The 14,485-nt window shown below is 38.5% G+C and overlaps 1 protein-coding gene across 6 annotated transcripts in view; it reads left to right on the forward strand.

Moving 5' to 3' along the window:
• The window catches only part of OSBPL6 (oxysterol binding protein like 6), a 98,887-nt gene that overhangs the window by 36,059 nt on the left and 48,343 nt on the right, over positions 1 to 14,485 (forward strand). For all 6 annotated transcript variants that reach the window (XM_040069415.2, XM_040069418.1, XM_040069417.1 and 3 more), the window contains one exon: positions 7,843 to 8,080. In XM_040069415.2, the coding sequence (XP_039925349.1) occupies positions 7,979 to 8,080 (102 nt within the window). In that variant the 5' untranslated portion in view covers positions 7,843 to 7,978. The remainder of the gene's footprint in view (positions 1 to 7,842; positions 8,081 to 14,485) is intronic.

The raw sequence follows: 14,485 nt of genomic DNA on the forward strand, positions 1-14,485 counted from the left end.
GGGGCACACAACTTTCTATTAAGGATGACATGAAATAACAGTTTCTCAATGCTTGCTGGTACATCAGTCTCCTGTGGAATATGCTCTGTATGATGTAGGATTACATATAGTAGACCTTAAAAGCTGAAATCCTACAAGATTTTCTCACCTGCACACTGCCCCCGTCAAAAGGCAAACCAAAACACCCCCAAACCAGCCCTTAACCTGAGCACCAAAACAAAGCCTAAGGACTTTAAACATCACTGCATTTAATAAACTTGGCTGTTCTTTTGGGAAACATGCATTAATTTATTTTAATTTCCTTGATAATTCTTCCAGCAAATCCTTGTCATGGGAGGTTGCGAAATGTAGGGTTGCAAAATATGACATCTTTGAAAACACTTTTATTCCATTACTTTCACTGCATTACTGAATATCAGTGAGTCAGGGAGAAGTGGTATCCTAACTCAGAACAGTGATACTTTAGAGTTTTCTCTTATTGACATAAACATTGTATCTTAGCCAATTAATTATTTCATCTTGAAAGAATTTGCAGGAAACTGCATGTGTAAAATAGGTAAATGCTGTTCTTGTCTGTCATCATATGAAATAAGATGTAAAAACCCTTGAGGTTTTTATCAGTTGAGTTTAGTGATCGCATTGCTACTGTGTACGTCTAGTTATATATTTAGCTAAATTAGCAAACAGCGTAATCAAAGAGGTGAAGGAGATGAGTGCTCACATCTAACCACACAGCTAGCCTTGTAAGCAGACACGAGATAGCAGAGTTCTGCTGAAACCCAGCAGTGAAGTGACTGTGGGAGAATGGCTGAGCGTGTGCCGTGCTCACCCTGCAGCAGAGAGGCTGCTGATGAACGCCGTGATCTCAGGCAGATCATCAGCAGTGCTGCTGACAATTTACTCACCATAATTTGCCATTTCCAGGACCACAGAATCATTACATTTGGAAAAGACCTGTAAGGTCATAGAATGAAAACACAACTTAATACTGCCAAGTTCACCACTAAACCGTGTCAGCACGTACTGCAGCTACATGCCTTTTAAATACCCTCAGGGATGGTGACTCTGCTGCTTCCCTGGACAGCCTCAAAGTTCTTCTTCTAGTGAGGGACCCAGAACAGGACACAGGATTCGAGGTGTGGCCTTACCAGCGGCCACAGGCGGAGAATCCCTGCCCTGGTCCTGCTGGCCACTCTACCCCTGATCTAGCACCTGGGCACACACTGGCTAATGTTCCGCTGGCTGTTAACCAGCATCCCCAGGTCCTTTTCCACTGCGCTTTCCAGATGCTTATTTCCAAGCCTGTAGCATTGCATGGGGTTAAAGGTATTTAGATATCATCTTCAAGATATTTTCCAACCTGAACGGTTCTGTGATCATGGAAATTGCGAATTGCGCTAAGTGCAGCAGTTTGGTCTGTGTCAGAGCTCCTTTCCAGGGGTAATGCTGCACGCGACTCATTTCCTAGGCAGAACATGGAGCCTCTTGAATAAGGGATAGAGAATGATTTATGACAGTATTTAGGCACTGTATACATTGCTGCATATAATATCGGATTGAGACTTTGCATATGCCAATGTTGTTATGAATTCCTGAGAACGGACGTGTGTATTTGTTATCCAAGCCTTCAGTACGCAGTTCTAAAAAATACCTGAAAAGAGCAATGGTAATACAGTCATAGGAATTCTAATATCTTCTACTTTAAAAATCATTTAGTGCTATCTAGATTTTCCATTTTTCCTGTAGCACCTCATTTATTCCTATCTATAAATACTGGGCCTTGAAATAAATCATGAACGGCTCCCTTAGATTAAGCATTGTTTTGCTATCCTTTAATCAGTGATTTAGAATTCACTACTCAGAGCCCTGCAAATAAAACTTAAAATGAATTGGTGAAAACCTTTCCTAAGAAGTTAATGCTTTGCTAAAGTGATGTGGCTGATTCTCAAACAGTGTCTGTAGAGGGATTGGTTCTCTCGTTTGTTAAAAAAGAAAAACAACAAACTGCTTATTTCCCACAAGTAATCTATTAAATCGTTGCTACTGCATTGAGAAGCTTTATTTCCATTATACTTTTGTGTTTGCAACATTCATGTACTGTAAGAAAAGCGTGGTTATGATTTTCCTGCATGGCAGGTCAGCAGTGAAGAGGAAAAGAGGCAGTTGCATATTGCTCATTATGTGAGAACAAAGGTTGGCCTTCGGTGAGTGCTCGAATATCAAAGGACTGAGTTACACTGCACCACAGAAACCCTCTTCCTTCCAAAGTGAAAAGCAGCCCCCGATCAGTTAGAATGTTTTCCTTGAATGAATGCCAGTGACAGTTGCATGCTTTTGTTTCATTTATGTCTAAAGATTCATCTCTGCACTCTAAATTGCCTTACTCCAATATCACAAGAGATATTAAACACTGAAGTATTCCGGGCACTCTCGCAGAAAAGACTCAATCAGAGTGAGGAGCAACATAACATTAATCACAGAAGTCTGTTATTTGAGTCCAGACCTCATTTTGGGTTACCGATTGAAAACTTTAATTTATCTTTTATATGATATGCATTTATTCATAACTCTGGAGTTATACAATTTGCGTATCTGTACTTTTTCATCATTTCTGCTAATAGCTTTTTCACAAACCACGCTGCGGTTGATGCAGTTGCCCAGGCTTGGTGGAACATTTTTAGATTACGGGACAGGACAGAGATTTCCTATTCAGTGTCAGTGGATTTGCCATACAGTGATGGCTTGTAAAGCATAATAGACAAATATTCCTAACTTTAATTTGCTTATATTCAATTCCACATGCTGCTTTGCTGCTCTGTGTCACCCAATTATTTTGTGCAGTTTACACAGCTTGTGTTTCCAAGTCTTTGCCCAGTTTGCTCCCTGGTGCATTATCTCATGTCATTCAAAAAATTTTTTTTTCCTCCCCAGTAAAAATAGCCTTTCTCCATGTCATTACTCCCCCTCTCCATTTTTTTTTTTTTAAATTTAATTTTAGTAAGTAGCAAAAAAATACTCAATTTTAAAATGAAATTCAAATAATGACAATCTATGCAACCTCAGATACAATGTAGTTTGTTCATCAAAGAAAATGAAGAGTAATGAATTTTTATGTGGAGATTCAGTGTCTCCTTAGGTAATTTGATACTACTGAGCAGTTCAATATACTTTTGAATACAAAATACAAAAAATACAAAATACAAAAAATTTCAGGAAATACTTTTCAAAGATGTAAATCAAACATTGTAACCCAAGATAAAAGACGATGAGAAGTAGGTCTCAGTGCTTCCTTGTCTTTCAAGCTATTTAGTGTAATATTAATATAAAAATAATCACATTCCACAGCTTGGTAGTGGATTGGTCATTTATTTTAATGCATTTGAAGTAATTTTGTTTCACATATACTAGAAAGCAGGACTTCTGGGTAAGCAAAATATCTCTAGTGTAAAAATAAGTGGTTTCCTATATGAAAAATAAAGTCCCATTTTCCTTTGTTCATTTAGACAGAAAAAGACAGTAACCCTTTGAGGGCAGAGAAGAAATGAAGAATGATTTTATTTGTTTCTTTTTTTTAAAGATCTGTTTATTGATTGATTTAAGCCACCAGAGGATGGGAGGGGAGGGAATCTCAAACCATTCCACTAATGAACTGAGAATAAATCAGATAAAAATAATTGTATAGGAAAAAAATATTCAAACCTGAGTTGAAGTAGAGAAAGGATGAGGAGTGGGGAATCTGTAGCTTTTTTGCCCCCCAGCCAAGACAAGTTGTAACAACGGAGATCCAGCACAATAACATTGAGAAAACCCTACCTTGACTTCAATTTTAGCTTAAAAAATAAATATAGTAGGGATGAACTGCAAGAAAGTGGTGGAACAGCTCTTAGTTATAGAAGAATATTCAATTCCAGATATTTAAGAATGCATAAACGATTTTTAACTGTATAATAAAGACTCTTTAGTGTATTGCTTAAATAATTTATTTTTGTAATTCCTGTCTGGTAATTTTGCATTCCTTTATGTATAGGTGTTTGTCTCAACCTATAGGAGGATGTTAAAATTGTGGCACAGGGTATTTTCCCTTATGCATCAGAGTTAGAAGGTCTCACTGCGTGTTTTGCTCAGGAGACTTGTTCTTTCCATGACTTTGGGCGTATTACTTTTCTCTATACATCACCTTACATAAAAAATAACTAAATAACTTAAAAGACAATGTACTGCAGAACCACTCGGTACTTATCTTGTTTTAAATTTAAAATAGTTGAGCTGCCAACAAAAAGAAGTTGAGGACAAAGCTCCCAGCTGGGCAACTGATACTTCTGAATGTCCGAAATCTCTCTGCAGCGTCTGCTTGTCGCGTTATCGGCCGCGTGTCTCTTCTTGTGAGCTAGAAGCAATGAATGAATCTTCTGCCTTGGGAACTCATGGCAAAGCAACTTTCAAGCAGGCCAATGCCCTGTCACATTTGCTGGGCTGAATCAACTTATGGTCCTGAACTGAGAGGTGGTTCTGTGCAGCTCATGGGGGATTTAAGTGGTGTGTGCAAAATGCAGCCTACAAGATGATATTACTTGGATATGCAGCAATTAATAACCAACAGCCAATTCTGTTACCCCTGCCTATGTCAATATTTATTTTCCAATTGATTTCCGAAGAAATTGATTAAAATACTTCCAGGTAGAAGATATTTTTGCTGTGAAGTAAAGGGATAATAAAATTAGCTTTATACTTTTCAGGAAACAGTATCAGAACAAATGCATAATTACCAGGAGGTCATCCCCACTCATCCCAAAGCCATTATCATAGTTTTTGGATGTGATTTTAGATTTTGTGTTACTCTCTAGAAACATATTACCATGGCGTATGACTTACTTCTGTTCCCATTGAAATTAATAGCAAAATTGCCAGTGACTGATGGAAAAAGCTTGTGAAAAATGTTTCAAAGGCATCATTTTCATTTTGGTAAATTCAATTTGTTGGCCAGAAATTAGATTTCTAATTGTTCGCTTCAATCATAGTTACAGAGAGACTGGCGTCTCTTTATGTCAGTTCCACTAGATTTATTCCTCCTAACATGCTCTAAAAAAGATCTATAGCTCAAATTTTAAGTCAAAATTGGAGGATAGACTCTTAGGAATATGGGAAGAATTCAAATTCTGTGTTCATGAACAATAAGAAAGACCTCTCTGCTAACTCTTGCTAATTTGCAGAAATTTTAATATATTTTTTTGCTGTGCTTACAAGGCATGTTTTCTCAAATATTCTGGTTGTCTTTTTTTTTTTTTTTTTTTGACTTTTAACCTGAACTTCACTGTTTCCTAATCAGAAATTTCTATATATAAGTAATAGTGGTTTAGTATGGAAGCTATTTTTACTGTGAAATAGGACAAGAAGAAATGTTCAGTATGAAGGGGGGTGGTTTAGTGTTTTTGTTGTTTTTTGTTTTGTTGTAGCCGCAAGTCAGCGTTGTTTGAACAAGTTTCTGATTAGCTTCAGCTCTTAGTGCTCAGAGAGCGCAACAGAACCATCGTGGAGCTTGGCTCAGGTGTAAGCCACTACTTTTATTTAATTTTATTTAATACCTTTCGAAAGAAGAAGTCCATATTTGACAGAATCTCAGGCTTGGCAGCTATTTACAGAACTGCTTTTTTTGTGTACTGCCTGTTAGCATAGTGGTTGCTTTTTACAAAAGCGTCTACTGCTTCTCAAGAGCCTTCAGAACACACTTGAAGTGCCAGACCACTGTCCTTCTGTGCTATTACTAAATATAAATTTTTCCACTTGAGTCAACTGAGAGAAGATCAGATGTTTTAAAAAGGGTTTGATTTTCATTTGCCTGAAGGCTACTCTGCTGAAAAAGCAAAATTCAGTGACCTCATAGCTGAAAATGACTATTAAATAACTCTAGTGTTCTGCGCAGGTCTGTGAACTAGGAATATATTTTTGTTCTGATTTTTGTAATTTCATTTTTGATTTAAATGAAAATTTCATAGACCTTGAGATATCCCTGTTGGTACACCTCTTTGACTAAAATTTCCCTGATGCATTTGTAGGATATGAAAAGGCTGTTAAACTAGACTAGCGCTCCCCTGCTAGGCTAGGATAGAAGAAAATGCCTTTCTTTGGGTTCATCTTCATTATTTTTTCTCTCTGAAGTTCTGAAACAAATGTTCTGTGCATCTTCTTTCTTTCTTCCTGCAACCTTTTTTCTTGTTGCATCTGGCTTTGGCAGCTTCAGCATAACCCATCTTGTTAGGCTTCTTCTAGCAGGAACTTATCCTGAAAAGAATACAGAATTCTCCAAGATGTTCAGGGAATGTGGACATTTTGTGCTGTTGGAACAGCCATGTCCTCCCACCCATGTCACTGGGATGCTGTGTGGACTCTGTGGATAATATGTGGATTTGTAATTCTGTGGGAGACTCCTTGATGGAGATTGAAGGTTATTTATAAGTTATGGATGATATTCATACTTGTAAAAGTACTGTTAACTGATAAAGTGAAGTCATTTTGCTCTCCCTTAGTACAGCAAGCAGGAAAGGTGTCTGTTTCGAGTCATCACAGATCTGGCTCCAGCAGGAGAGTGCTTCTTAGGGTGTAGTATTCTGAAGCTGGTGGCACGATGTAAATAATTATTTAGCTGCCTCAGTGTGAGTATCTGGGTTCAGGATGATATTCTTCCATGGGTATCTGTTGTGTCTGGAGAAGCTAGAGCTCTGTCTTCAATGTGGCATCATTTCTTGAGCGTGCAGTCATGTCTGTGTGTTAATGTATTTTTGTGCTGATCTGATTTAACATGGTGCAGGACAGCACCTTTCTCCACACCCATCTGCAGCTAGCTGTGCTGTGCTGTCAGCACAGTGAATGTGGAAGGGCACTATTTCAAAATTTAGCAGGGCAGTGGAGAAGATATGTCATCTACCTGAAGCTAACCTCTCATCCAGGAACAATTTTATCCAAGGTTAATGGAAGATCAGATGCTGTATCAGTCAGCTGAAGCAAGATTACGGTGATCTGTTAAACGTGAAGTGTAACTCCATTCCTGAACTGTTGTGATCTACTTGCAGCATTTTGATAGGGTTGGACAGGTGGTGTTCCAATATTTATTGACAGAAATATCCTCTGTGATGCTCTAAGTATCTGGTTTTCTATTTGTGGGTGGAAAATAAAGGTTTGGGTGGAGAGAAGTGAGAAACAATTTCTGGTATTAGTGAAAGGGTGATGCACCTAGCAGTAGCTGAGTAAACAGTGAAGGGGACACCCCCTGCACTGGGGTGGGTGAGCCCTGGCCAGCAGCTATGTGACCCCCCCAGCCACACACTCCCTGCCTCAGTAAAGCCTTCGATACTGCAGCTGGGGGCACCATTTTTGTGAGAGGGATCTGCTTAAAAGAACAAAAAACAAAAACAAAACAAAAAACCTAACAAAAGCCACCTTGTAGAGTTCTCAATCTAACTGCAGAATTCTTATGAGGGTAGTGATGATAATGGGGTGTTCAGTGGTATCTGTGCTCTAAGGGAAGTCCTGAGGAGTTACTTGATAATGTCATTGATATTATGCAGGATAATGCCCCCTTATCAAGGGCTTGTAAACTTTGCCTCAGAACTGCTGTAAATAAGTTAAGCCTTTCCTTAGTTTTTGGGTTTTTTTTAATGTAGTACCACTTTCGTCTTCTGCGAGAAGGCAGAAAAAATGCGTTTGTGTTTGTGCCGGGTAGTTGTTGGGAAGGGGAGTAAAAGACTGGGAGATGTGTTGAATACTCAACAGATTTCTTTGCTGCAGAGCTACTTTGGAGTGAGGGTATGTTCATTCACACTTTCTATCACATTTTTCTTTATTAAGGTGCAGTTCAGCTGAGACTGACTTCCTCTTCGGCTGTTCATAAACTGTGAAACAGAAGGATGCAGAAGACTCTCCGCTGCCTTTTTGTTCATGAGTGATAAGAGCACAAGATCATTAATTCAAGTTTACTGCAAAGATGAGTTCAGAGGAGAAGAGTGTATCTCCAGCTCACAAAACATCCACTCCATCACATAGAAGTGCCTCCTCCTCCTCATCATCTCAGAGAGACAGGAGGCAGGTAAGGAAGTACTCTAGTTTTTTGTACCATCTGGTGGCATGATACATTTATTCCTGTAATGTGGCTGTTAGTTCTTGTTAGCTCTGGATTTGTTTGCTTATAGGACTGGATGATAGCACTATAGCCAAAAACTGTTGATTTTTTGAATCTACTTTCTCCATTTCCTAAAGTGGCTTGGAAAAGATTTAGAAGCAACATTGGCACTATGTACAGCACTGGAACAGGATCAGTATATAATCTCATGGACAAGCAGGAAACACGCTCTGAAGTCTTTGGGGAAGTGCTTCTTGGCAGCATGTTTCTACAGTTGCTTAAAGTTGTTTGTGTGGTCTGTGAATATCTCTTTTTGGAAATCCAACAACAGAGATGCATTATTGTTTTAGAAAATGGTAACTCAAACACCGTATTGTTCATTATTTCTGTAAACTCCTAATGTTTTAAATATTATTTGTTTCACTAGAAATTAACACTGATTGTACTGCCTCATAGAGTACTAATCCAGATGTGTTAGACTTCCATTTCTAAGAAACTCTTGTTTTGTGGATGTAATTCTCTAGGATCCCTTTGACATGAAGACACTCTTAATTCCCCACAAAACAACTTGAACTTTCCTGTGGGTTTTTTTTGAGGGCTGGGTGTGCAGTGTGGCTACAATATCAGTGGGAGCACTTCAGAAAATAGAGCTATCTACTAGATTTCAGATGAGTTCTTACATGTATATTTGAATGTAAATAGTCTCACCACAAGGTACTTTTTAAATGTTAAAGGAGAAGAAGAATTCTGATGTATGCTCGATTACAGGCAGGAAACTTGTGGCAATTTTAAAATAATTTCCATTGCTTGAGCATTTTCTCAAAAAGTATTTTCTCACAGGTGATAAATATTAAGTCTTGGTTACAATATAACCTTTTACTTTTTCATTAGTTCCATCTGGAGTAAGATCTTTGACATAATTTGTTTAAAACATTGGTGTATTTTATCTCCCACATTTTAGACCAAAGAAGGTAAATGCAAGACCCACAGGAGCTGCCTGTCTCAGCTAAGAGCTTGTTCCCTGAGTTTTCTTTGTAATTTGGTAGTTTGACACAGCCACGCAAGTAGGAAAAAAAAAAAAAAAAACCCAACCCAACCAAAAAACCCCTCTTGGGAATACATTTTTCCATAAACCTAATGGCTAGCATATCTGTTACCATAGCAGTGGTACAGAGCAAGGTATGCCTGTCACCATAATGAAATGGGTGCTTAACTTCAAGTCCATGTTTGATCACAGAAACGTGAAGCATGATTCTAAAATAATGCTCTAAAGGTTGATGGTGTGATGCATCCAGACGATCCTCTAGAGTGTGATGGTGCTTAACAACGTACTTAGGCATGTAAATGTGGACTGGAAGGGCTACTCTGAGGCGTTTGGTTTTTTGCCTTAGCTCTTTCAGCATTAAAGGCAGGAGAATGAATGGGTGAGCAATTTCTTCTGCAGAAAGAAACAGAGCTGCAGCATGTGACGCAGCATGAGCTGCAGTGGTGCTGTACCCAGGGAAAGAGGCATGCACACTTCCTCTCTGCATGTAAACACAGTAAAATATCCACTTTGTCCCACCATCCACTGTAACAACTGTATTTTTAATTTCTTTCCTTGCTTGTGGTATTATTTTTATATGTTTTGGTTTTCATAGGCTTTTGCCCAAACACAATAATAGCTAGGGAGTAGGGGATTTTGGTTCAGGGGCTATTGGATTTTACTTTGAAAAGGCTTCAGAATTCTATCTTGCTGCCTCCTTGGACTCTTCAGAGGAGCTAGTGGAAAAGCTACCTTCCAAATTGGTAATATAAATGAATATGGAAAGTGATGTGGCTGCATGAAGTGCCAATGTCACTTTTATTATCATATGTGAGGATAACACTGGATATTTCTAGATGGTTAATGATTGAAACCTTCTCATCATATAATTCTTGTCAAAGTCATAGCAGCAACTATGGAGCAGTTTCCCAATAAATTATGGTGCAGGAGCCTGAATGAGTGTGAACATGACTATGATAAATCATTTCAGGGAGAGTGGAAAATGTCATGCTGTATATAATGCTGGCATTTTAATGTGGCTTTTTATTTGTAGAATTTACATCACCTAAGAGAATTAGAAGTCAGCAAAAGCTTTGACATTGCCAATTTGCAGGCTCCTTGACTAAGTAATAGATAAATGAATAGAGTAATGAAGCCAGCAATAACTAAAAAGCTGTTTTCAGATTTTTGTCATTCATTTTCATTAAAACCATGTTTAATTTGGATGGTTAGATAGTAGAAGGCCCAGAAACAACCTGATTTGTTTAACCCCTGAGCTGGGCAAGGCTGTTGTGATACCCTTGGTAGGGAATACTTCAGAAGGTAGCAGGAACAGTTCTTGTGGGCCATACTGACAAGGCAGATTCTTGTGTTTCATCCCTTAGGAAACTCTGAAAAGGCTAGCTATATACTGCTGCGCTGCAAAGTGGGGGAAAACGAACAACTCCTAGAAGTACAGCTGAATATGATAAAATCATATGTTGAATGTTCAGTTTTATGGGTGTACGTTCTTTATGAATAGTCTGTATTTTATTTATTAAGTGTGCAGCTCATAAGGCAGACTGTAATACATTGTATCTTCTCTGCAATGTGTGAGTAGTAATATTGTTCTGAGAAGAAAGAAGTAAATACATCATAGGGTCAACAACATACAGTTTGGCAAATCGGAGCCTGACCTCAGGCTACTAAACTGAGGGAGAGATATGGAAGGAGAGTAATAATATTGGAACTGTGAGCAAAGGAGAGAATTTGACTTTTCTGACCACCACCTAAAGGCTAGCTAATACATGATGAGGAAAATGTAGCGATGTTTTCTGTTTTAAATGTGAAGATTTCTCTTTTAATGTCTTAATTTTCTTTTTGGTCTTTTATGAGGGAGAGATGATCAGCTGTTCTCTTGCTCTTTGTGTTTTTCTTTACCAATTTGCTTTTTCAAGAAATCCTTGGTTCTTTTCCTCTACAGCCATCTCAAAAGAAAAAAAGCTTTTAGCCTTATGTGGTCACCTTTCTACCAGGAGAGCTTTCATATTTCAAACGACTGTTGTCTTTTAGCCATAAGTAAACAATGAAAGGTGGCGGCTTTGAAGGAAGAGGAAAAAAGCTTTTCAGAGCAGCAATCTGCTTTTCAGGTTTTATTATGGCTTGTTGTTTGTTTTGTGTTGGTTTGTTTTTCCCTCCTGTACAAGCAGTATTGACTAACAGAAGGGGTGTACACAAGGGTTTCACAAAGGAATGAGTTTGGGCTGAAGATGTTTACCTGGCCATGAAATTTAAAAGCAGTGAAGGATTCCAAGGCTCTGGTCTTGCCTAAAGGTCTGCACTGAAAAAAGTCTATTTAGCTTTTCACAACCACTCTATTTTAATTGTCAAAGTAGTCTCCTGAAATTAGTGTTTCCTAAGGTGGGTAACCATTTTGTACATGGTTAGACAGTGCTGCTCATACAAGATTGGGATATGATATAACCTAATATATTCCATGTGGAAGCGACGTCTGAGTGCATTTGTGTACCTTCTTTATTCTGAAAGAGGGTAGCAGCCTACCTGCTTGCTCACTGCTGTCAGCCCAATGTGACATCTGAGAAAAACATTTTTGTTGGTTACCTGTGAATTTCACTTGTTCCCGTCCCTCTGTGACTTCTAAAGGAAGAAAGGCAAGGATGAACAGAAAGGCAAGGATGTAGACCTAGTACCGACCTCAGAACATGCAGCCATGCTTTGCTCTGTAGCAAAGCACAGACGTTTAGAAGCCTTTTTATTTTGCAGTAGATAGTGAGAATTATTCTAGTAATAATTATTAATCTCTCTGAGAGTTTCAAACTAAAGAGGCTACTAAATGCCAAGTACTGTTTTTACAGTGATGTAATTCTCTTTTGCTTGCTTTCCTAATTAACTTTCTTCATATTAAACTATTGAAGCAGTATTAGAGCAGGAAGTGTTGAGTACTTTAAAAGCAACAACTCACTGGAGCAAATACTCTGAGGGAGCCAAAGAATGAAATGGCAAAATTATTAACAAAAACATGCAATTATCCTTTAAATTGATTAGTTGCCGCTGTTCTACAAGATTGTTTTTCTTGGGCTTTTCATAGAGTATGAAAACATTCCTTAGGTTTGGAAGGTAGTGGGTCTTCCTTCAGTGTCTGGCAAACTGTCAGAAGCAATATAACTTTTAAAGTTGTAGAATACTCGTGTGAGTGTTCCATTGTCATAGCACTTTTTAAAAAATGAAATAAATCTCATACCTGTAAGATTTTTATCATTTAAATGATAAGATTGCTGAGTGAACATCTACGCTAGACACAATCAGAAGATGGCTAAACTGAGGAAGTGAAATTCTCTGAACAGGTGTGTCCGGGCATGGGATGGGAACCCCTGCAAGTGAGACTTAGAGGGAATGGGTACAGATTGATCCCAGGGGTGAGGCAGACCCTCAAGCAGTGGTGCTGTTGGGTGCATTGAAAGTATGAGACATTCTCCAGCACTGGGAATCCTTGTGAGAAGGCTGCTGGCATATATTGGCAGCAGCGTGTGCCCAGGATCCCAGTGCAGCTGGCTGCATCAGGCTGGCTGTGTGTGTGAAGCTACCCTGCAGGCACACAGCAGATGTCCTTCACGTGGTGCCTGTCTTTCTGCCTAGAATTTACCTGACAGATAGAGAGCAAACAGAAGAAGTACGTCTGTCCATGTGCACAGGACGTGCCTCTGCAGTCCATATTTGGAGATATTTGATCATGACTGCTCCTGCCCTTGGAAAGAGCTATAGTGGTTTAGAGACAAGATCTGGAGCACAGACGTGGAGATTAATAGATGGAGGTGCTGTCTCTTCCCAAGAAAGACTTGGCTTTAAAGCTTTGAAGAAATAAAATGGTTTGGAGCAGCCAAGAAGAGACAGTGATAGCATTCATACCAGGCTGTCCCAGGGGGCTGTGTATACACGTTCCCTGAGCTTCATAAACATTGCTGTCTCAGTTATCCTACCTCTAGGAGTGCTTTACAGGTTTCATGGAGAATGCTGAAGTTCAGATGTGGGCTATGACTATTTTTTAAAAATATGTCAGTTTGATTAGAAATGGTGCCTGTAGCTATCTTCTATTACAAACCAGGAAAATTGCTCTCATAAAAGCTTAATTACCCATGCAAATTATGACAGATAATTTAAGGTGGTGTTTTCAGACCATGGTCACTTTTAAATTCCTCTTGTCTCTTTTTTTTCCATCATGCATACGTGTCCTACATAAGCATGTCTCGCTTTCCTTGAGAATACAAAAACAAAGTGCAACTCACAAACACACAAATTAGGAAAAAGTGCAACTCTTCTGAATTGAGGATTTCTGGGAAACAAATAGGGGAGAAGAAAGAGAAGCATGATTGTATTTTTATTTCCCCAGTGGAGAAGAAAGGCACAAAAATGAAGAGGGAGGGTGGTGGCAGGTATGATATGGAGGCTTCTTTTTTCCAGACACTCGTGTGATTGAGATTATCCGCATGCAAAATATAAAAGTGTGTTTGACAGAATAACTGTGTGCCTTAGTAATGCTATTTGCTGTTCTGACACCTCTCTTTTCCTGTTTTTAATAAATACTTTACCCTTGAATTGAAAATGAAGTAATTACATAAAAACTTTTTTTTCCCCAGGAGAATAATAATTCATGTAAAACAAAAATCGGATCAAAATTTTTTGAAACTCTCTTTTTCCTGTCTCCTATATTTTGAAACTGTGTATATTCAAGTTTAAAGGGTATTGAGAAAGGCTAAGTAGGTAGCTTACAGGACGAAGTGAAAGAGTCACAGGAAGAAAGGTCTTTCGTCTTCTGAACCTATGCACTTTTTAAAGAGAGGTCCAGCTTTTTTAATTTAATATTTATGTTAACATTGACTCCCTTTCATGTCTAAAATACTTTCATTCATAAAAAAATTAACACATCAAGGAATGATGTGCATGTAATTTTATTTTCCTCCCTTTTTTCTTTTAAACTATTTCAGCATCACTAAGATGAATTGCTAGCCTGAGACTATCTAACAAAATATCATGCCTTTTAATTATGATTATTCAATAGTCATAAAAAAAACTTCGTATCATTAGCTTAAGCTTGAATTCTCTCTGTCAGCTGTCAGACGCTGTAAATTTATCCGTTTGTGCTGTCATAAGATGAGTGCAAAGGGAGAAGATTGTCATTAGCACACAGGCTGTGACTTGGTGGTTGTTCCAAACCATCGTTCTGGCAAAAGGAGGGTTGCTGTTTCCATGATAGATAGCTCTTTCTGCCTTATCCAGTTGTGCTAATGATTCCCTCCAAGAAGCTCTTCATGAGAGCAAGAGCTTATTTGTCTTGAGAATTTGTCAAAAAG

The sequence above is a fragment of the Hirundo rustica genome, chromosome 7 (genome assembly GCF_015227805.2).
Source record: "Hirundo rustica isolate bHirRus1 chromosome 7, bHirRus1.pri.v3, whole genome shotgun sequence".
Taxonomy (NCBI): Eukaryota; Metazoa; Chordata; class Aves; order Passeriformes; family Hirundinidae; genus Hirundo; species Hirundo rustica.